Consider the following 25,026-nt stretch of genomic DNA (forward strand, 5'->3'; position numbering starts at 1 on the left):
ACACAAACTTTCTCTAAAGGCACCTTCACATGATAAGCAGTCTGATCAATGTTCAATAAACACAAACTTTCCCTAAAGGCACCTTCACATGATAAGCAGTCAGATCAATGTTCAATAAACACAAACTTTCCCTAAAGGCACCTTCACATGATAAGCAGTCTGATCAATGTTCAATAAACACAAACTTTCTCTAAAGGCACCTTCACATGATAAGCAGTCTGATCAATGTTCAATAAACACAAACTTTCCCTAAAGGCACCTTCACATGATAAGCAGTCTGATCAATGTTCAATAAACACAAACTTTCTCTAAAGGCACCTTCACATGATAAGCAGTCTGATCAATGTTCAATAAACACAAACTTTCCCTAAAGGCACCTTCACATGATAAGCAGTCTGATCAATGTTCAATAAACACAAACTTTCTCTAAAGGCACCTTCACATGATAAGCAGCCTGATCAATGTTCAATAAACACAAACTTTCCCTAAAGGCACCTTCACATGATAAGCAGTCTGATCAATGTACAATAAACACAAACTTTCTCTAAAGGCACCTTCACATGATAAGCAGTCTGATCAATGTTCAATAAACACAAACTTTCCCTAAAGGCACCTTCACATAAGCAGTCTGATCATGTGTGTAGGAGCCTTAAGACAAGTGTCCTTGTTTCAATGTCCTTGTGGTTCACTGTTTCTGCTTTGTGTCAAAAAATCTTTTTTACTCTTTGTCAACTTCAGCACATTCATCAAATCCATAAAAATAAAATAAAATAAATAATAACTCCAGTGCATCTTATCAGCTATGTGCTGCTTCCAAATAGAAAAATAGAAAAATAGACGCTGGGTGCGTGTTAGGCTGTGTGTTAGTGTGGGGAGGAGTTTGCAGCTGAGGGGGGGGAGAGGGGGGTGGGGCACGCAGGGCACCACACAACTACACCACGTCACTACATCACAAAAGGCTGATTATCTCAGCTTCTAATTTGAAACGTGTTTTTGGTGAAAACAACCTATCTTCTCCGGCTGATAACTAAAGAACGGAAAATGGTATCAATAAACTTTTTTTGCTGATGATAGAGTCTCCTCGTTCTTTGTGCGTGTTCGGTGTTTACATAGCAATATCACACAATATTCTGTGGGCCTCGAGAAATCACTGAAAACGCTCTGAAAGGGCTGGCACTGGGAGCATCCGTTTTCCAAAAGCGGCTGGCACTCAATGAGTGAATTAACAAATTTACCACGAGAGGAAGGGGGTTGTGGCCACATTTACCACTGGTACAGGGTTTATAGCACTCGGCTTCGCCTCGTGCCACCAGTGGTAAATGGGACCACAACCCCCGACCTCGAGTGGTAAATTTGTTTTCTACAACAGCTACCAAATAATATAAAAAATACACAATTGTAACATCCAATTCATTTATTTACAATCATTACTGGTTTCAGAATACATTTATCCTTCCGCCACAGAATATAGTTCCATACACAAGATCAATGATGGCACTAAACATTTAGTTGCCTTTGAGCCAAAAAACAACTAACCTATTCCTTAACGGGATTCACAGTTATTGATACATTGCCTGCAAGTACAGTTATTTAAACAGTTATCTAAAGCAGCCCGTTTTGGTGGTGGTGTGTTGATATCTGGTGACGGCAGAGGGCCTTTGTTTGTTTGACAGTCCCAGGTTCGGGGTCCGGGCGCTAGTCCGACCTCCCGCTAGTCCGAACTCGTGACAACTCAAGCTCAGCCAGTTCTCTCTCCCCAATTTCACCATGTCGTTCTTTGTTCACTTCACCTTCGTCTTCATCTAACCACTGCTCAAAACTCAATCCACCCAGTAAATCAAACGTTACTACGAAATCGGACATTTCCTTGTTAGAGATCGGCCATTTCCTTGTTAGAGATTTGCAGACTGACGGGCTAACAGTGGGCGGCAGCGTTGCCAGACGTACGATAATGATCGTATTTGTACAATAATTTCAACCTCTGTACGATGTACGATCAATATTCCCAAAATCCCCCAAATGTACGATAATTTCATCATTTTGTGACACTTAGACGAATCCTACGTGTATCACTCTATCTGTTTATACAATCATCTCTTCAAACAACATATTTGCAGCCAATACGTGCAGGGTGTTTTGTTGTTGTTGCAACGCAGGCTGAGATCACAGTGTTGAAAAATCATGCCAAGTCCAAAAAGTAGCCTGTGATCAGCCGCAGCCCCCCCCCCGACATAGCGCTGGGGAGGGGGCGTACGATAATTTCACTCCAAAAACGATAATTTTGACCCTCTGGTACGATAATTCAACATTTGCCATCTGGCAACACTGGTGGGCGGAGTCAGCACAGGGAGCGGAGTCAGCATCAGGGAGCGGAGTGATACTGCGGTTGGAGCCGAACTGTAGATTGTTGGCCTATTTACCACTGTTGCTAGCCAATCAGAATCCAGTATTCACTCATGCTGTTGTAGAAGGGCTCTTTCACACCTAAAAGTCTGGACCAACGTCCAAACCAAACTCATGTTTTTGTTACATTTAGAGAGACAAAGTGAAACGTCACTTCCTGCTTTCTCCCTGTACCAAGCCCTAAAAAAATATGAATGGCGGTGGACGGAGAATAAGGTTACTTTTTTGATCCCGTTTGAATTGTGCCACGGGGTGCCAACGCTAATTTTGTCCATTTAAACCATAACTTTGCATGTCAAGAAAGTCGCAGTTTGTTGCCAAACTGTCGCACTATAAGTTATAAATCAGAAAGACTACATACACTGTCACCTAAGTGACGTCACTTTCTCTACCGGCAAAGCTGAAGACCGGCGACATGCCACGAGCTTCCACGAGATGTAGTTTTGATACGAAACTAACCCCTACGTTTCAGTCTGACGACAAACTGCAACCTTCTTGACATGCAAAGTTATGTTTTAAATTGACAAAATTAATGTTGGCACCCCGTTCCAACGTTCCTCATTCTTTTGCGCACGGTGCGTCTGTCCACCCGCTTTGGCTGCTGTCTCCCCATTCAATCAGCGTTTTCAGTGTCTTATCACTCATTCATATCGGCCTGCACGCGTTGTCGGATCATTAATAATTAATGGACTATTTTGGTGACATGCCCTCATCCTCTCTGAAAATATTCGGTAGATATTTTTTTCATTTGACTTTTATAACGTTGTCGGACCATATTTCAATGACAAACTTGCTCTCCTCCTCTCCCCATGTGCTCCCACGGCTCATTTCTCAGCATTCCTCTGATAATAGCCTGGTAAAACTTCCTGTATTTGGTCCTAAAGTCCGAACTATCCAAAAAATGCTTTCACACTGCAAGCGAACAAGGTAGGTGTGAAAGCACCCTAAGACGCAATTGTATTTGTTCTTCCGGTTCAGCGTTAGCCGGCCAGTAAACATTGATAAACTGTAAACTATGGATGAAGTTTGGCAATAGGGCTGGGTATTGGTTCAAATTTCAAGAATCGATTCGATTCCAATTCACAAGGTTCTGAATCGATTAATCCCGATTCGATTCGATTCGATTCGATTCCGATTCGATTAATTTCAATATCGATTTGGTTAGTGATACTAACACATGTTTTTTGAGCTGTAACCTGAATTACATGATTGTCCAGTTATGTAACACAGGGGTTCCCAACCTTTTTTGCGCCAAGGACCGGTAGACATGGGGAAAAAAAGTTGCGGACCGGTTGTCAATTTGAATGGTTTTAGTTACACATATATTTACTCACCAGGTGGTGACAAAGGGTAAATAACAGCCTTTTCATCTGTCAATAAAGACACTTTCACAATTATGCACAGTGATTTGATTTCAGCCTATATAATTTATAAAAGTAGATATTAATGATCAAACATTTCCATTTATGTAGCCTACAGTATTTATGTTTTTGTTTCAACTACAAACATAAATAAACGTCAACTTGAAACTATGTTTCAACTACCACACACAGGCTATAATATTATAGCCTATGTTTATTTATTTATGTATTTATTTAGTTATTTATTTTTTTAATAAAAAAAATCGATCTCTGGACATATTAATCGATATCAAAGGATTAAAATAAAAATCGATTAAAAATCAGAGAATCAATTTTTTTAACCCAGCCCTATTTGGCAACATTCAGCAGCTACACTGTGACCAACTTCAGTTACATGCTCATAGCGTTACTGCTGCGAGGAGCTGATGGCTGTACCCGGTCTGCATTTAACGTTAGTTACAAAAGCACGTCGACAGTGTTTTCTTACTGCCAGTACAGTACTAACGCTAGGGGTTGACAGATAGCCTACTAGTAGCGTTAGTCCGACTGGTCACACAGCCAGCGCGCTCCTCGCTGCTCGTTAAAAATGTCCAAATAGGGGTTATTCTGATGAACTGGTCACATAATATTTGGAATGTTACGTTCTCAGTTTTTTTTTTTTCTGGGAAACATCTTTTTGGTAAGTATATGGGCAAATGATAAGGTGAATACTATACTAGGCCTATAGGACGAATCAGCGTGACATCACTTGCCACCCAGAAATGCGGAACCCCGCGGCAGTTAATAGTATCAGTTGTGCCAAACGTTAATATCTCAAAAACTATACATGACATCGCTTATTTTGACATTCTGAGTGAGAGCAGAATTAGCTCAAGAGTTTGATATATAATATATGCATGTCGTGTTAAAGTTGTGTGAACTGTCGCAATTTTTAAAATGTAAACAGAGTTAGCCGGCTAGAGTGAGACACGCAAGCCTCGCGCCACTTGGGCTCCATAGGGTTCCATTGCTGTTGCCACCCAGTGACGCGGTTTGTTTACAAAAATACTGCTCGGCTGATCCCTCGTATATGTATATGTATACTATACTATGCTATATATCCTATAATTCACTGAGCAAGATGAATAAGCTTACTTTTGCTCAAAGCTATTTTTAGCCGTCTCCTTTCAAAACATTCCACATGGACACATAGAGAAAGTTATTTAACTTGAAATATTTTGGAAATAAACATTTTACAGTGTAGCTTTGATCCAAACTCAAAATGGAGAATTAGCAGCTTAAAGTGTTACTAGATCATTGACCTATATATAATGGACCAACATAGCTCATTGACTTTGACACAGCAAAATGAAGCTCACTTCCGGATATTGTTTGATTTCGTTTGATTGGTTGAATGAATTAATGCTACACGGAAGTACGAGGAGAAGGGGCGGCTGCCCCTAGCGGCTGGCGGGGGAGTTTCCGAATTTGCTCTGTCTCCCTTATCGCCGTAATGCATTATGGGTACTCAGCTACTTTGGCTAATGTATCGGCTAACGCTACTTACTTTACATTGCAGTAAAACGGCACTGAATGACCAAATTGATTTAACTTTTAACCATTTCGAGTAACACTGTTTCCATACGGACCCCCAGCATTGGTTAGTTGTTTATAACGTGACTCTATTTAAAACCTTATAACGTACTCCGGTTTCTGTGCTGAATCCAATGGTCTGAATGTCTGAATACAGAGAAGGCTTAAGGCTTTATCTAACGGTATGAATAACGTTAAATGGTCCGCCATGTTATGGACGTTAGATGTATGGTATCTATATAGTTACGTGTGTCTACTAACATTATTAAAATATCATAACGCTATTTTCTGATAATTTGCTCAACTATTACTTGCTACCTGATGCCTTGCGGCACATTGCTGCCTCTACCGGTCGGAAGTATTACTGTTCTTATTATCCAATGTTTGTCGTCAATTTTCCTCGAAATGGGGCTATAATTTGGAAAACGGAGGGCGTTAAAGCATGAAAAAGACTTGAAATAGTTTTTTCAGACCATACACTAATTTGGAAAGTGTGTATTTAAGCCATAGACCGAGAGAGAAGTTGGCTCGTTTCCCATATAGTTGAATGGATGTTCTCGGGAGTGCTACACAAGCTGCGACCTCCACTGGCCATTTGAAAGAATGCAATTTCCGCATAGGCGTCAAAAATAGGCAGGCTGAAATGCCCACTGTACTAGATGCATGAATGTAGTGAATTAAACTTTGAAACACTTCTCAGCAACATAAATAAACCTTCTTTACAACAGATGTCAGGTGTGCAGGGACAAAACATTGAAACTCTGTATAATATAAATACACACGTTACTATTGTGCTCTGCTCAAAACATGTCAATCACCATTTTTTTACAGTGGACCACCAAGCGTGTCTCACAGGGCCGGCTCGCCCTACAGGCGAACCAGTTTCCTGCCTGGGGCGCCAGTTCGGCTAGGGCGCTCTGTAGCCCTCACAAAACAACAAACAAACAAAAAACTAAAATCGCTGGTGTGCGCCCAGGCGCCCCCTCCTTTTCTGCGCAATCAGTGCTTGAAATTGGGTGCAGGATTGCGGGAATCCCGACAAGCCGCTTGTCACAGACAGCGTCAGTGCAGCAGCTGAGTAGCCTACGTCGGAGGTGGTGGTGAGTGTCACTTCACTTAGTGCCTTCTCCTCCCCATCAAAAGTGAACCAGGAGAATACATTTTAAAAGGCTGTAGGCTGCTTTAGTTTAGTTTCCCTCTTTTTTAGTTTTGTTTCTGTTTGACATCTACTAGACTAGCGTTTAATTGTGGTCGCTTTCAGTAGTCTGGAGCCGTTTTGAAACATTTCTGCTGATTCAGGCGAACTCATTGACAAAGCATCAGGACGATTTTTATTGTGAAGAACCTACAGATACTGTGACTATTGACAGAGAAGGGGAGCGAGCGAGAGAGGGGGGGGGGGGGGGGGGGGGGGGGAGAAAAGACGTGAGTGAAACAGCAGAGCAGATTGTGGGAGAAACCAACGTGCAAGTAAGTAACAAGCTGCTGCTGCTGCTGCTATCCAGAGACGTACACAGACAGTTTAGGGGCCTGGTGCGTGCATAAGTGAAAAAGGGGCACCCCCTCATAATTATTTATAAAAAAAATAAAGTATACAAGTCAGGCCTGGATAAACAGAGTAACCAGTGACTCCTGCTACCAATTTACATGTACAAATAAATAAATGGATACATAAACAAAAATCTCTTCATTTTGACACAATTTGAAATCACACAATTTATCAGTGAAATACTGTAATGTATAGATTCATTATGCTATAACATATTTTCTACTGATACTTATATTAACCCAGTGGCACTCTGGTTTATTTCAAGAAAAACATTTTGGCTAGTGGAAATTTTAATTGGCTGGTAACTTTAAAATCTAGGAGCTATATTGACTGGTGATCAAAAGTTAATTTCAAGCCCTGCAGGGAGAGCAGGTGACATGGGAGTGAGAAAAGGAGTAAATCTAATCCTAATGTTAATTTAAAATGAGATATTCCTATAAATCTGGCTTCAAACGACCAAAATCTTTATATGATAATAATAATAATAATAATAAATGCTGGTGATTCACAGATGTACGTGTGTGTGTGTGTGTGTGTGTGTGTGTGTGTGTGTGTGTGTGTGTGTGTGTGTGTGTGTGTGTGTGTGTGTGTGTGTGTGTGTGTGTGTGTGAAGGGGAGGAGGGGGGGGCGCCAAATCAAGTCTCGCCTAGGGCTCCAATATGACTAGAGCCGGCCGCGAGACTTAACATGTTGAGACACTGTCTCAACATGTGAAGTCTCGCGGAGATTTCCCCTCTTTTAAACCGGATGCAGAAACGAACAGATAAACTAAAGCTTCTGGCATACTCTTCGCGCACGCGCTGGAGGAGGGGCTCCGGGGAGGGTGCACGCACTCTGCGCAGGCCAAAACAGAACATACTCAGTGCTCAGCTCGCTCCTCCAGGCAGTCTGAATGAAATTGAATGTAACGTTCCCAATTCTATGTATTAAATTCTAAAAAACGACCCTCAACATTTGGGAAGGCTAAAGCCTGTTTCACACAGATGCGGTGCGAATGCAGAGGCGGAATGTGGTACGAAATTCCGTGCGAATTTTCCACATTGCAACCTATACACACAGGTCCGGTGCGAATTATTCGCAGTCCCACATTAATTTTCCGCAGCGGAAAAACAGTGTTCAGTGTAACCAGTAGTTAATGTCCCTCCCCGGCTCCCGTCTAGTAGGACAGCACCATCTACTTGCGCAAGCTAGCTACCAGTCGGCTAACGTCAGACACAGACAGACAGACACAGCAGCGAGACGAGCCATGAAAAGCAACTGGAGGCAGTGAAATTGCCGTCCATTTCAGTGAAATGGAGGCAGGAGCAGCGGACCCCAATTTTGATGTTAAACTGCTAGTTAGCATTTGGATACAAGTGGCTAACATTAGCTCCATCCATTTACAACAGTGGTTTACAAGGTTAGCAAGTAGGAATTCGTTTCAGCTACATTACCATCTTCAGTGAATCCCAGCTGCTGGGCGATCTGAAGATCTATTGTCCTTAATTTCGGTGTTGATCGTCATGGTGTTTGTCATATAAAATTGGATGTTGAGAAACCAAATTGATGAGGTTCGGCAAGAGTAGTGGAGGTATGACGTCAGCTGTAAACAAAGGATTTCATTGGTCAAACGTATTTTCCGCAGGCGGAAATCCGCGGACGTCAATGTCTATCCGGAAAAATAAAATGCCGCACGAATGTTCGGCCGCGGTGTGCAAGCTTCAATTACAACTAATTAAAAAAGAAAATTGCGAATGTCTGTGCCGATTATTCGCACGGAGATCCGCACCGGTGTGAAACGGCCTTAAGCCACACAACTAGTTCGTTATAATCGAACGTCATGCTTCAAAGGTGACTTTACGACGGTGAGGACTCAATCACAGCAGATATCCGCTGATAGCCTACCACGGAGATCTCACAGGCACAGGCAGCAAAACCCGACGCGCTGATAGAAAAATCTCCATGGACGCGCCGCGCTGCGCTCAGACCTCACCCCCCGACACGCCCCGTGCGATGACGTCATAATCGCCGCGCGCCCTATGCGCTTGGCTGGGCGCGAAGAGTATGCCAGAAGCTTAACAAAGTCATCACACTCGCGCTACTTAAAGTTGAGCTTTAGGAGGTTGTTATTCTCAAGATTTTCAGTGTACTGACCTGTAAACACAGAGGAATGACGGAAGAGTGAAGAGTGAAGACACGAGAGTAGTGAGTGTGAGCGCTGAGCGCGCGCGAGAGAGAGAGTGTGTGTGTGCGTGAGCGCGCGTGTGTTGGTGTGTGCGTGCGCGCGTGCGACAGTGGGCGAGCCTTCCCATCTGAAGTCCAGGAAGCGTTCCTGAAATGGTGATGAATGCGGGAACAATCAGTGTGTGTGAGTGCGCGCGCGCGAGAGAGAGAGAGAGAGAGAGAGAGAGAGAGTTGTTGTTTTTTAAGCAGCCTGCAATGTCTTCATGCTTTGTGTTAAACTGTGACATGTAAAAGAACATTATTTTCTCAAGGGGCAGTTTGCAAAATCTTACTGGTCTTACAGCCTAATGCATGAATATAAGATATTTTATATTCACAATGAGGCGATATGGTGTTTCAGTCAGAGATTAATTTATGTTTTAATAAACATGTCGGCATGCAGCAAACCAAACACCATATTAGCAAAGTGCTGCTATGACAACAGCAGAGAGGAAAGACAAAGACTATTTCTCATACAGAAGAAAAAACAATAAATGAACACTGCAGAAAGATCAGGCATTTTCAATAAGTACCGTTATCCTCTTCCACACATCAAAACCAATTCAACTGAAAAATGCTCAGTCCTAAAACTGAAACTAAAATAAATAATTTAGTTTCAAAAGCTGAACACTATTTATAAAGTCAGACATTCCTCTTTAGCTATATAGAAATATCATAAATAGCAAATATCATCATGCAAACAATTCCACAATATATTAAAAACAATGTAAATAAGAATCAGTGATGCAAACCCATGAAGACTATAAAAGGTGACAAACACATGAAAACAAACTGAGGCAAACACAAAACCACTCAAATCTTAAGTGCCCTATTATCAAAAAGGTGACTCACCTAAAGCCTGGGTTTATTTAAAAAGGTGTTCATATTTTGGTTGGAGGGACATGAGGTAGGTACTAGGTAGTGCAAATCAATACTTACATAAACATCTAAATCATCGAGGCAGGTTTTTAAACATGTTATAAACACAATCAAATAACACACTGTCACTGATGACATCATCACTGATGACATCACAATCATGACTGAAGCACACCGCTTCAGCCTGCGGGCATCACCAGGTCGTGTCCCGGCAGCTGTAAAAGACAAAGTCCAAAAGTATTAGGATCAAAATATCCTGAAAATAGCCAAAATAAAAGTGTGTTGTTTCTCACATGACATACAGTAACGGTCCCTCAATGTGTTGTTTCTCACATGACATACAGTAACGGTCCCTCAGTGTGTTGTTTCTCACATGACATACAGTAACGGTCCCTCAATGTGTTGTTTCTCACATGACATACAGTAACGGTCCCTCAGTGTGTTGTTTCTCACATGACATACAGTAACGGCCCCTCAATGTGTTGTTTCTCACATGACATACAGTAACGGTCCCTCAATGTGTTGTTTCTCACATGACATACAGTAACGTCCCTCAATGTGTTGTTTCTCACATGACATACAGTAACGGTCCCTCAATGTGTTGTTTCTCACATGACATACAGTAACGGTCCCTCAATGTGTTGTTTCTCACATGACATACAGTAACGGTCCCTCAATGTGTTGTTTCTTACATGACATACAGTAACGGTCCCTCAATGTGTTGTTTCTTACATGACATACAGTAACGGTCCCTCAATGTGTTGTTCTCACATGACATACAGTAACGGTCCCTCAATGTGTTGTTTCTCACATGACATACAGTAACGGCCCCTCAGTGTGTTGTTTCTCACATGACATACAGTAACGGTCCCTCAATGTGTTGTTTCTCACATGACATACAGTAACGGTCCCTCAGTGTGTTGTTTCTCACATGACATACAGTAACGGTCCCTCAATGTGTTGTTTCTCACATGACATACAGTAACGGTCCCTCAATGTGTTGTTTCTCACATGACATACAGTAACGTCCCTCAATGTGTTGTTTCTCACATGACATACAGTAACGGTCCCTCAATGTGTTGTTTCTCACATGACATACAGTAACGTCCCTCAGTGTGTTGTGTAGTGACTCTGAGGCAGGATGCCTCTCTTCTTAGGCTTAGAACTCAACGTTTCCAAAACGAAAGAGGTTTGTATTGATTTTCGACGTTCCCCCCCTGTTCCCCAGAGCAGTTTTGTCAACGGTCAGCCTGTCGATATAGTGACAGACTACAAATATCTGGGTACGGTAATTGACAGCAAGCTGAAGTTTGATCTGAATACCGACATGCTGTGTAAGAAAGGTCAGCAGCGCCTTTACTGCCTTAGGAAGCTGGCCAAATTTCAGGTTGATAAAACTCTGATGAAAATGTTCTATAGTGCTTTTGTGGAGTCTGTCATATCATTTTCCATAATCTGCTGGTATGGTAATCTTTGTACTAAAGACAAGAACTCCCTGGGGAGAATAGTGAAGGTGGCTTCAAAAATAGCCGGAACCCAGTTCAGAAGCCTGGACCAGATCTGTAATAAACAGGTGCTGAAAAAAGCTGAGTCCATCCGATCAGATGATGCCCACCCTCTGAGGTTCGAATATGAGCTGCTTCCTTCCGGGCTCCGCCTTCGTGCCCCCATAGTTAAAAAGAACAGGTACAGAAATTCCTTTGTGCCTGTCTCTATCAGAGCGTTGAACGCTGCTGGGGTACAAATGTAATGTCTCCCCATCTGCCGTTGCTGTTATTTTGTTATTTATTTATTTTATCCTTTTATTCTTTTATTCTTTTATCTTTATTTATTCTTAGGGGTACAATACAGTATATCTGTATTATATACTTTGTCTGCCCTTTGGTCTGGACTGAGGTTTTTTCTTTTGTGCTTTAATACAATGATACATTGTAGCTCTTTCTTGTGATATAAATGTGCTGCTGTGAGCGAACTGCACTTTGCTACTATGCACTTTATATCTCTACTGTGCACTTTAGATCGTTGCTACTGTTGTCATTTGCACTTTAACTATTGTGTTGCACTTTAAATTGCTGCTCTAGACTGTTTTTACAATGTTCTTTTTGTCTTATTTGTTTTTATGTATGTACTTCGTACTACGCTTTCTGCAATCCAATTTGCCCTTTTGGGACACTTAATAAATCTTGAATCTTGAATCTTGAATCTTGGTCTTCATCTTGAAACTAGGTCGAGACCATCATTTCAATCATGAGAGACCAGAGGGTAAGGTTAATCAGCAAGCTTTATTGGAGTATGGCATGGTGATAGGATTCATGGCCTGAAGCAGTATGGCATTAATTCTGATGGCGTGGCAGCATGGCAACTGATTCTTTGGCGTAGTGACTCTGAGGCAGGATGCCTCTCTTCTTGAGGCGGGAGGGCATCCGCTCGGAGAACCCCCCAAAAGAGAGAACCTGAAAGGCCGACCGGTCAGCTCGCCTCGTGATACGGCGGGCGCTGGGCGGAGGGCGACGCTTGTCGCCGACCGGTTGGCTTGAGAAGGCGACGCTTGTCGCTGAACGGTTGGCTCGAACCCCGCTGGGCGGAAGGCGACGCTTGTCGCCGACCGGTTGGCTCGAGAAGGCGACGCTTGGCGCCGACCGGTTGGCTCGGGCGACGCTTGTCGCCGACCGGTTGGCTCGAACCCCCCTCGAACCCGCTTGTCGCCGAACGGTTGGCTCGAACCCCGCTGGGCGGAAGGCGACGCTTGTCGCCGACCGGTTGGCTCGAGAAGGCGACGCTTGTCGCCGACCGGTTGGCTCGAACCCCCCCGATTCATGGCCTGAAGCAGTATGGCATTAATTCTGATGGCGTGGCAGCATGGCAACTGATTCTTTGGCGTAGTGACTCTGAGGCAGGATGCCTCTCTTCTTGAGGCGGGAGGGCATCCGCTCGGAGAACCCCCCCCCCCCCCCGTAGTGACTCTGAGGCAGGATGCCTCTCTTCTTGAGGCGGGAGGGCATCCGCTCGGAGAACCCCCCCCCCCCCGTAGGGGGTTCTTCGGGAGTCAATACATTGGTGGTGGACTGGGGAGGTGGGTGGGGTGAAACGCGGCTTCCAGAGAAGGAATTCGATCAGCTTAGTGCGGCGCTGGAGGACAGGGAACAAGGACCGTGGGGCGCCCGGCGTGGCTATAAATACTGCCACGTCATGGCCTCGGCACTGACGCCATTAACGCCGTCACCTAGGCAAGTGCGTCACTGCTGCACTGACGACATTAACGACGTCACGCTGGGATTACTGCGCTTGTCGTCGCGCTAGGATTACGCGTGATGCTAAGGTCGCTATGTCTCTAGATTACGTGTGGCGTGAGGCAGCGTAACTGGTCTTCATCTTGAAACTAGGTCGAGACCATCATTTCTCACATGACATACAATAACGGTCCCTCAATGTGTTGTTTCGTTTCTCACATGACATACAGTAACGTCCCTCAATGTGTTGTTTCTCACATGACATACAGTAACGGTCCCTCAATGTGTTGTTTCTCACATGACATACAGTAACGGTCCCTCAATGTGTTGTTTCTCACATGACATACAGTAACGTCCCTCAATGTGTTGTTTCTCACATGACATACAGTAACGGTCTCTCAATGTGTTGTTTCTCACATGACATACAGTAACGGTCCCTCAATGTGTTGTTTCTTACATGACATACAGTAACGGTCCCTCAATGTGTTGTTTCTCACATGACATACAGTAACGGTCCCTCAATGTGTTGTTTCTCACATGACATACAGTAACGGTCCCTCAATGTGTTGTTTCTCACATGACATACAGTAACGGTCCCTCAATGTGTTGTTTCTCACATGACATACAGTAACGGTCCCTCAGTGTGTTGTTTATCACATGACATACAGTTAAGGTCCCTCAATGTGTTGTTTCTCACATGACATACAGTAACGGTCCCTCAATGTGTTGTTTCTTACATGACATACAGTAACGGTCCCTCACTGTGTTGTTTCTCACATGACATACAGTAACGGCCCCTCAATGTGTTGTTTCTCACATGACATACAGTAACGGTCCCTCAATGTGTTGTTTCTCACATGACATACAGTAACGGTCCCTCAGTGTGTTGTTTCTCACATGACATACAGTAACAATCCCTCAATGTGTTGTTTCTCACATGACATACAGTAACGGTCCCTCAGTGTGTTGTTTCTCACATGACATACAGTAACGGTCCCTCAATGTGTTGTTTCTCACATGACATACAGTAACGGTCCCTCAATGTGTTGTTTCTCACATGACATACAGTAACGGTCCCTCAGTGTGTTGTTTATCACATGACATACAGTTAAGGTCCCTCAATGTGTTGTTTCTCACATGACATACAGTAACGGTCCCTCAATGTGTTGTTTCTCACATGACATACAGTAACGGCCCCTCAATGTGTTGTTTCTCACATGACATACAGTAACGGTCCCTCAATGTGTTGTTTCTTACATGACATACAGTAACGGTCCCTCAATGTGTTGTTTCTCACATGACATACAGTAACGTCCCTCAATGTGTTGTTTCTCACATGACATACAGTAACGGTCCCTCAATGTGTTGTTTCTCACATGACATACAGTAACGGTCCCTCAATGTGTTGTTTCTCACATGACATACAGTAACGGTCCCTCAATGTGTTGTTTCTCACATGACATACAGTAACGGTCCCTCAATGTGTTGTTTCTCACATGACATACAGTAACGGTCCCTCAATGTGTTGTTTCTCACATGACATACAGTAACGGTCCCTCAGTGTGTTGTTTCTCACATGACATACAGTAACGGTCCCTCAATGTGTTGTTTCTCACATGACATACAGTAACGGTCCCTCAATGTGTTGTTTCTCACATGACATACAGTAACGGTCCCTCAATGTGTTGTTTCTCACATGACATACAGTAACGGTCCCTCAATGTGTTGTTTCTCACATGACATACAGTAACGGCCCCTCAATGTGTTGGCATGTTGTTAAGATAATTTGCAAGGTCCTGCTTCTATTAAAAAGTGCTCACCTTGGTTGTCGTCTTCATTCGAAGAGGCAGCGTCTGTGTCGGCATCTTCTCCAACTTGTTTGAGCACCGTAATGTTATTGCTAGCAATAGCAACATTAGCTGAACTGCTAACTAGCGTTAGGACCGAGATGACATTACCATCGCTATTGACGTTAGCTGTGCTGCTGGCTAGTGGCTACTGGTGTAACGTTAGCATTAGCATGGTCGTTGTTGCAAGGTCGTTTTCACTGAAAGCAGTCTAAAAGTTTTGTTTGTGTAGCGCGAGTAGTTTTTTCGCTTCATCTTCTTCTCATATCAGGTCAGGCAGGAAGGGTAGGCCGCAGGCAAGTGAGTCGCCATTTTTATCCTAGGAAAGCAAGGGAAAAGATTCCGCCCTTCTCTGCTTCTGATTGGCTTATCTTAAAAACTTGAATGGTTGCGCATCAGAGGAGATTTAGAAGTGAGTAGACACAAAGCCATCTGAAAAATAAGTAGGCTGCGTCTACCCTCCACTACACCACTGAGATGAGTGAGTGTGTGTGTAAGCGTGCACGATAGAGAGGGTGTGTGTGTGTGTGTGTGTGTGTGTGTGTGTGTGTATGAGAGAGAGAAACTGTCTGTGTGTGTGTGTGTGTGTGTGTGTGTGTGTGCGCGTGCTGATAGAGAGTGTGTGTGTGTGTGTGTGTGTGTGTGTGTGTGTGTGTGTGTGTGCGTGCGTGCGACAGTGGGCAACCTGAAGTCCAGGAAGTGTCCCTTAAAGCTGTAGTTCCTCGAATGGCCACTTGGGGCTGGGTACAGTAGGCATAGAGAGCCGCAGGGATGACGTATTTTTGTAGTCAGAACGCGGAAGTCCCGGACTTCCTGGTTCTTCACTGTTTCTGTCTATGGGATTTCTGAGTGGGTTTTTGCCGCGATGCTTCAAATACGGTCTCTGGGCAACGCAAGATTAATCAAACGCGAACCAGAGTTCAGTCGGATAATCTTCACACATGAGGACCACTTTCATGAGTTTTGTAGCGTAAATGCGAGCCCTAGAAGTAAAAAGCTCGAGCTACGCTAATCCAGAACTACACACTGTCGCATAGGCTTCCACGTCACGTCACCACTCAACCTGGAGTGTTGTTGATGTGTGCACTGATTACCCCGGGCTGAACGGGGCTGAACCAGGTGAGGGAAAGAGAATTTCCGTGTTCGTCCTTTGAAGTGGTGACGTTATTGACGTATCGACTCAACAGTGTAGTCTCATTTAGCCGTTATAGCTAGCTGCCCTTTTAACGGCACGTAAAAGCTTCAAAAGTCATAAAAGTGGTCCTCGTGTGTGAAGATGATATTACTAAACACTGGTTCACGTTTGATTAAGCCAGCGTTGCCCAGAGAGATTATTAGAAGCATCGCGCCAAAAACCCATTCAAAACTCCCATAGGCGAAAACAGTGAAGAACCAGGACTGTAAGCATCGATGATTTCTGGACTCGTTTCTGCGGGTCTCTATTCACCCCATGTTAAAATGCACTACTTTGTAACAGGATTAAACATGTTTCCAGTCTGAGGCAAAACACGGTTTTGGTCTATAGTTAATTTCACCTTTTCATAACAACTGCAGGAGGCCATTTTTATATAACTCACACGTTTGGAATAAAATAAACGATAGAAAAAGGGGATGATTGATGATCGCCTGACTATTTAGGGCAGTGGTGAGCGAGAGAGAGGTTTGTGTGTGTGTGTGTGTGTGTGTGTGTGTGTGTGTGTGTGTGTGTGTGTGTGTGTGTGTGTGAAGTAACTAAATATTTCTACCTAAGTAGAATATTCAGGTGTCTGTACTAAGTATTTATTTTTCCGACTTTGTCCTGTCACTCCCTACATTTTAATGTACTTTCTGCTTCTTACATTTTCAAAACAGGCTTGTTACTTTAGTTTTAATGTTACTTTAGTTACCTTTAGTTACTACTTTAGTTACTTTAATTACTTTAGTTTTAAAACACGACAGACAAAAACCATCCCCAGCTCTCCCAGCTTTCACGCTATACGACTGCTCTCTCTCTTCATGCACGGTCTAGCTCGCTCGACCGCCTCAACAATTCATCACAACAGAGTACAGCAAGAATGAGTCTGGAAGTAGCACTTTGGTTCATAAGGGCAAAAGGCTATGGGCTTTTACAATGGGGATTTCAGTTCAATGCATGAAATAAGGTCTGTGGGTTAAGTTTATGAGAGTGGTCATTTGTGTTCAGATGCATAATCTTCACAAAGGAGGAACACATTTATGACTTTTGAATCCTAAATGTGTTTATTATTTAAATGTGATTTTCAGAAAACGCTTACAAAGTCATAAAAGTGATTCATGTTTGTCAAGATTATCCTGCTGAACACAAATGACCACTCCCAAAACTTGTATTAACCACAGACCTTTCATGCATTTAACCTAAATCAGTGAAACCAGTGAAATATATCATCAATAAAACTGAACCAACATTTTAACAATGCACAAAACGGTTTTGATATACAAAGTCTTCTTCAAATTTCGCCATAAAGAGATTGGCATGTTGGGAGAGCAGGGACTCCCCCATGCTGACACCCTGACTAATTCACTTAGGACTAAATTGATTCATTACTGCAGCTCAATAATTCACTTAAAGGGGCCATATTATGCATTTCTTAATTTTGTATCATATATATGCCGTTACAATCTTGGATGGTCATATTAAACGTGGGCTACGTTTCAAATAAATAGGTGAAAGTGTTTAAATGTTACCCCCGTGAACCCTCCCCCCCCCCCATGAAATCTCGTGTACGAGATGGTACGGGATTTGTGCGAGAGCCACTGGTCTAGGTGACATCAGGTAGGACCAAGGGCGCGGGAAGCTCGGTGCGGTGGGTGCTGCAGCACCCCCTGGTGGCAAGAGATGAAAAAAAAAAAGGACTTGTTGTGCCTTGCCAACCTGGCTGTCAGACTGGCTCGCACACACACACCAGTAGTCGCATGGAATAGAGAGGCAAAGTGATACGTCACTTCCTGCTTCAGCACTGTACCAGGGATTTTCATCCGCCATTTATTTTCCCAGACATTTCATAAAATGCTTATAAAAATAGTTTTACTGGTTCAAACCAAACGGTACAGATATACTTAGAAACAGGAGAGATCGCATAACCTTTCACTGGGACCAAAACGTAAAAGAAATGCGGGTTTAAAAGAAATATTTTTTCGATGTTGTTTTTTATTTTGGTCCAAGTGAAATGTTCTATGGTCTCTCCCGATTATAGCGTTAGCTGAACCGTTTGGTTCGACGAAGTAAAACTATTTTATAAGCATTTTACAACATGTCTATGGGAAAATAAATGGTGGATGAAAATCTCTGGTACAGTGCTGAAGCAGGAAGTGACGTTCCACTTTGCCTCTCTATTCTCAATGGATTCAGGACAGCAAAAGCAAGGAGACGACTTGGAAGTGAGCAAAGATGTAGGACTGAAGTGGTAAGTTCTGAAAATATGTGTCTCATTCCAGCATCGGTTGTACTGCGAACCAACCTGCTGTGCTAGGAAGCGCTAAGTAACGTTAGCGCTTGCTATATATAGCCTAGCACAGCTGCCTTTCATCTAACATAATGAACATAATAGCTGGAATGACGAAGGCACACATGTTCAGAACTTGTAACGTTAGTCCAACTTGCTGACTTCTCCAAGTCCTCATTTTTGTTTGGTCCGTGTAGCCTTTGCTAGGAGAGGCCCAGCTATTAGTCACAAGCATTTGGGAAGTTAGCTAACTAGCACCTCTCCCACCCCCACGCCTAAACATAACGTCGGCATAGCGGGTGGACCCCGGGGCGTAACGTTACGGCGGCCGCGTTAAGGGATGCCCTGCTCGGCCAGCCGCCGAAGAAAATGTCCCGGCGCAGCCCAGGCCTAGCGGAGCTGTTGCATTAGGGGGATGTTGATATATCAATTGCTTGCTTGTTACGTCCAACTTACGTTTTTCATCAATGGTTAAATTCGTTTTGACAATCCGTTGCTCGTTGATATCATTGTTTTACAACTACCAAATTTAGTAGCCAAAGCAGAGATCGCTGTTTCTGTTATGCATGACTATCTATCTATCTATCTATCTATCTATCTATCTATCTATCTATCTATCTATCTATCTATCTATCTATCTACATAGATAGATAGATAGATAGATGGACGGACGGACGGACGGACGGACGGACGGACGGACGGAAAGACAGACAGACAGACAGACAGACAGACAGACAGACAGATATTGTAGCTTTGCGTCTGGATATAACGTGTAGGAAGGAGGAAGAGTGGAAACGACGAGCGGGTTTATTCCCTGCCACGGCAAAACGCAGAAGACTAAAATACCCTGCCACAGCAAAACGCAGAAGACTAAAACAGAGCTTTTCAGACAGAGGGTGAACTGAAGGGGGCCGTGAGAGCCAGTACAAGATAAACAATGAGTTTTTTGAACTATGAATGATGCAATAAGCTACTCTAGTGGAGGCCAACAATAAAATAATAATACATTAATTAGCTAAATATGGGCCCTTTAAAACTAAATTGAAGCATTCATAAAGATCATGCTGGCTGTCTATGTGTAAAAGCACATTAAGCATCTTCTAAATGCTTCTTATAATGATAATATGTTCAAACTATCAGCTAACTTGAGCTTAAATCTGACGTTTTACAGGTTTGGGCTTAAGGCTCTGTTGCCCTGGTAACAAGTCTGGCTAAATTGTTGGCTTTGTGAAAACAGAAAATCCTGGACTTATGCCAAATTGTCAACAAACTTATCTGGTTAACTGAGTTAGCAGAAAGTGAAACAGGACAGTGTGGTTATTTGTTTATTTATTGACAGTTTGATCATTAATTTCTCAGCAGTTTGATGATGTCACATGATGTCATCATCCTGAGTCAGTAGGATGTGAATGTAGATGTGGTGTAGATGGACTTTCTATCTCAGTAGTTGAATATGTTTCTTTGTTTTCATGAATCAAACTTAATACACACTTACATTTCTTCAGGCCTGGTTTCAGCCTCTGCGCTCCATCATGGTCCACCCTGGAGGAATAAACAAAGTCAGACCAGCAGATTCTCTTTGATGATGGAAACATGGACATTTAATATCCTTCAATATGAAGGATTTCCACTCATATCCGCCATAGATAGAGGATTATTAGATTCATTATTAGATTCCAGTCTGCAGTGTGACACAGAAAATGTGTGTGACACTCAGCCTTCTAGCAGACGTTGCATCTCCATACCTGAGAACGTCCAGACTCCATTGTGGATCCTCCAGTCCAGCAGAGAGCAGTTGCACTCCTGAGGCTCCTGGATGATTGTAGCTCAGGTCCAGCTCTCTCAGATGGGAGGGGTTGGAGCTCAGAGCTGAGGCCAGAGAAGCACAGCCTTCCTCTGTGAGCAGACAGCCTGACAGCCTGCACAAAGACAACCACACACGTACCCATGCACGCACGCGTGTGCACACACACACACACACACACACACACACACACACACACACACACACACACACACACACACCAAAGCATTTTCTTTGCAGTGTTGAGTGATACAACAATATTGATAATTATCTCAATAACATTACATTACATTTACATTACATTACACGTTACATTTTTGCATGATTTCAAAATAAACACAGCTTGATAACTTTCAATAACTGTCATGGTGATTGTGTTCAACACAAGGGAGTAACGCTGGTTTGAGAAGTCGGGGGGCAAAATAAAATGGGGAGCTCGGACTCTCCAGGTGGGTCCGGGGGCATGCTCCACCGGAATTTTCTATTTATTTCTTCACTTTTTTCTTTACATTTTGAATTAAAATGCATCAATTTGGTGCACTTTGAGAGCAAAATTAAGATGTTAGATAATAATCTATGAATAATTACACACATCACTCAATACATGCCTTTTGTAATCCCCTTTTTTTATGACCATTCAAGATCTTTTTGCCTTTTTTAACTTTATCTTTGTTACCTTTTTTACCTAGGCTACATCATCTCTTACTTTCACTTGGTCATTCTGTGATTATATATCCTAGCTGTCAGTTTCTTAAATGTTGGAGGTTCATAACAAAACATACTCAGATGCAGCCTGTTTATTTGATAGGCTATTTATTTTGCTTTCTGCTTCACAAGGAACCTAGCCTGGCTCGGAGTGGCTCCAGACCTTCGAAGCCACGCCCACTCCACAGTTGTGAATTTGGCTCTTCTTGGTCTGGAATCGCCATGTGCAAAAGCCTTTCCTCCGGTTGAAAATCCATTGACGGGCGCTGATTGGCTAACGCTGTTGTCAGTCAGTCTTGCCTGTGAAAGATCACTGCCTGCTGGAGCTTTATCTGTGTGGGCGGGGAGTAACGGTAAGTGAAGCTCTGCTCGGCCACCCGCCCAAGAAAATGATGATCGATCTTGCTTCTAGCTTGCTTGTTATGTCCAAGTCACATTTTTCATCAATGGTAAAATTTGTTTTGACAATAGCACAAAACGGTTTTGATATACAAAGTCTTCTTCAAATTTCGCCATAAAGAGATTGGCATGTTGGGAGAGCAGGGACTCCCCCATGCTGACACCCTGACTAATTCACTTAGGACTAAATTGATTCATTACTGCAGCTCAATAATAGAGTAGTATAGTAATATAATATAATAGTAGAGATGCCTGCTGTGTCTGTTTGTTATGCATGACTACTACTAGTGCAGTGCTCTCTAGTGATTGGTTAGGGAAGACCAAAGCCCGCCCCCCTCATAGAAATGCTCTGAAGTGGGTGCAATCTCAGACGAAGAGGAAATGAGTTCATGAATTGAAGATGCAGTCTGAATATCAGGCTACAAGGAACCCGCTTGTGCGCACAAGAATTATGCTCCCGGTCAGTTTATTATTAACTTTTTGATCAAAGGAGGAGGAGAAAAATACTGTTTACCATGCAGCTCTTTTCATGTGCTTAATATCACTATATCAGCACGAGGATTTAATATCTGTTTAATATTTCTGGACTTGGTGAGTCAGGGGTGCTTGAGAATGAGTTTAGGAAGCATTATTTGTTGTGTGGTTACCCTATAATATCTCTATAATATCTCTACAATATTTCTTTAATACAGTCTTCCTGTAGAGACTTGTGCTGCATCGTGTGGTCTGTGATACTCAATCATGAGTTTATTCCTCATGTAGCCTAGTACGCATGCGGGTTGTTTCAAGTGAAGCAAGTGTAAATACACGTATCAGATATGGGTCACTTTTAAAAGTAGTGTAAGCAGATCGAAGGTCAAGAAAGATCTGATAGCAAAAAGTTGGATCTGAGCATCAAGACCTGCAGTGTAAATGCAGCCATAGAGACTGTAGGAGGACTTTTTTGATCATGTTTCACTGTTTTCTCTTGATCAACAATACAGATAGTTAAAGGTCCCATTCGGTGCAAAAGCTGTTTTTACTTCTAAATGCATATATACTGCTGTCATCCCTCCCTGTAATGAGTGCTCACAACCTCAGAACTGCCAGAGTTGGATTTGTCCCATACAGCTCTCTCCTGCTGTCTCCTTCAAGCCACGCCCCTTACAGTCTGTTCTCCCAGACGGTTTCATGTTACGTCACGCGGGTCCTTAAGCATACAGTACTGCGCGCGGTCTCTCTCACACAACCTACCTGCGCCATTTTGTCTATTGTTTCCCATAGCAAGCTGTTTCAGCACGAGATTCATCATGACCTGTTGGTCTGTGCTAACCATTTCAGCCCAGAATGTTTCAACAATCTGGGGCAGTACAATCAAGGTTTAGCCACAAAAACCGTTAAGTTAGCGATAGCTCATTGCTAACGTTAGTTGTGGACACAACCTAGGCTGCTGGTCCATGGACGCTAATCTGATTGGCCGCTGGGAGCCTGGGGCGGGCTCTCCCTCAGCGGCCAATGGGAACTGTTAGTTCTGAATATATTATAGAAACAGACCATTCTTGGGAAGCGACGAGATGAGGAAGTGAGAACTCCGTCAGAACGAACGGGGTTGCTATATTTTCGACAAATTAATCCAAAATCATGTTTTATGGACCAGATTTTGTTTTTAAGAGGTTACAGCTGCACGAATTGGGACCTTTAAGGAACAAAATCATTCTAACAAGAAAACATATTTCCAGATTTGGTTCTGAGATACACAATCATCAAATACTGTTTCTAAACATGCAGTGAACTCCTGAACATATCCAGACTTCACTCAGAGGGCCTGTTTAATTAGCACCAAATGTCCGTTATGCTCCCATGAACACAGACCTTACCTACCCAAACCCCAAATACTACGTCTGTGTCGCTCACAGAGCAGGTCTACTTTAGCAGGTCCAGCCTCATGTCCAGAGTGTGGAGTGGGGGGTGGGAGAGAGGGAACGCGAGCGAGACAAGATTATTATAGCCTATAAATAGTTGTTAAATGGCACTTTTACAAACCATTAATCGAATGTCCCTGTGCTATTTAATTTCATGAATGGACGTGGCTGGATTATTTGGAAGAGAGCCAAGTTGATGAGTAAACAAGTGAAAATAGAATTGTTTCTTTTCCTCCATCTGCCCGTTTGAAACGTGAAAATGCAACAAGAAGATGAGTGCTGCATTAGGCTATATATTCGAGACATAACTTTTGTGGAGAAATAAATTGAAAACTAGTCAGATATGACTTGAATGCCACTTGTAAAATCGTCTTTTCCACCGTTTAACTTTAGTGCAACCACTATTTTGACTGGTGGCTTTTGGGCGATGTGGACATCACCCACATCACCCCCCCCCCCCCCCCCTCCCTCTCTCTCTAGTCTCTACACCCCCCCCCCCCCCCCCCATCCTCTCTAGTCTCTACACCAGAGGATTTATCTCATGTGTGGAAACAATGCTGCCTCTTGTCCGGAAGAGTAACTCTGGGAAATACCTGCACCTGATTCAACGGGCATAGTCCACAGTTCATGTTTATATGGCTTTATGGGGTCTGTGGCCCTATTGTGAAATAGGACACACACACCACACACACACACACACACACACACACACACACACACACACACACACACACACACGCACACACACACACACACACACACACACACTCACACTCACACAGTTGAAGCCAAAACATGTTCAAACACAGTAACACTCTCACTGCAGTGAAACGTCTTCAGACAGTTGTGACTGAACACTTATGACATTTCAGTTCTGATGATGTTTTATTAGCGCTGCTCACTCTCTTCTCTGTTTACTTGTCATAGCCTGGGTCACCACTAGATGGCCTCACTAAACTGTTCGATCTGGACCACTTGGTGTCAATATGGATCAACTGTTTCCACCTGTTTCATTAATTTACTGTGGTCATCCGTCCTCTGTCCTGTATTGATATTAAGTTGCTGCTCTCCGTTGCTCGTTGTCTTGGATTTCACCATTGTGACTTGAGATACCAAGAAAAGATGTTTGTTTTGCTGTTTTGTTCACTGGCATTTTTGAAGTAAAGACACTTTTTAGTTTAATCTTCGTGTTGAGTTTCTGTCTCTGCACTCCAGTCCCCTCAGTCATGTTTACATCACTGTGCTGCCTGCTGGCTTTCTGCTGTGTTCAGATCATACTGGAAGAACAGTCTTTCATTTCATTTTCACTTCTGCTTGTTGTCTCTTCTTATTTCTTTCTTTCTTTTTTCTTTCTTTCTTTCTTTCTTTCTTTCTTTCTTTCTTTCTTTCTTTCTTTCTTTATATTTATTTTTGTTTCATGTTTAGTTTTATTTAGTTTTATTCTAGCAATAAATAAGTGTGTTTTAAAGTGTTTTAACTCAAAGTTAACATTCAAATCTATTCCACTTTTATTCAGGAGACAAACTTGACAGGAACAGTGATTTTAGGCTAGCATATATTGTGATAAAACTCCATCACCTGATATGGAAATTTGAATCGTGATAACATTTTCATCCATATCACCCAGCACTAAATGAGTTTGATTGTACGGTTAATGATTTTAGACAAGTTTTCTGAGCAAGAGATCCCAGCTTTCAGTATAAACTTCTTTAA

The 25,026-nt window shown here is 42.9% G+C and overlaps 1 protein-coding gene across 1 annotated transcript in view; it reads right to left on the reverse strand.

Annotated features, from left to right (window-relative positions):
• The window catches only part of LOC310775890 (uncharacterized protein), a gene marked incomplete at its 3' end in the record, with an annotated part of 56,210 nt that overhangs the window by 6,743 nt on the left and 24,441 nt on the right, over positions 1-25,026 (reverse strand). The window contains exons 17-18 of the mRNA XM_083636015.1: positions 20,250-20,423; positions 20,000-20,046 (exon numbers count right to left, since the gene is read on the reverse strand). Coding sequence (XP_083492141.1) covers positions 20,000-20,046; positions 20,250-20,423 — 221 coding nt within the window. The remainder of the gene's footprint in view (positions 1-19,999; positions 20,047-20,249; positions 20,424-25,026) is intronic.

This window comes from Poromitra crassiceps (genome assembly GCF_964638095.1).
Source record: "Poromitra crassiceps genome assembly, chromosome: 4".
NCBI classification, from domain to species: Eukaryota; Metazoa; Chordata; class Actinopteri; order Beryciformes; family Melamphaidae; genus Poromitra; species Poromitra crassiceps.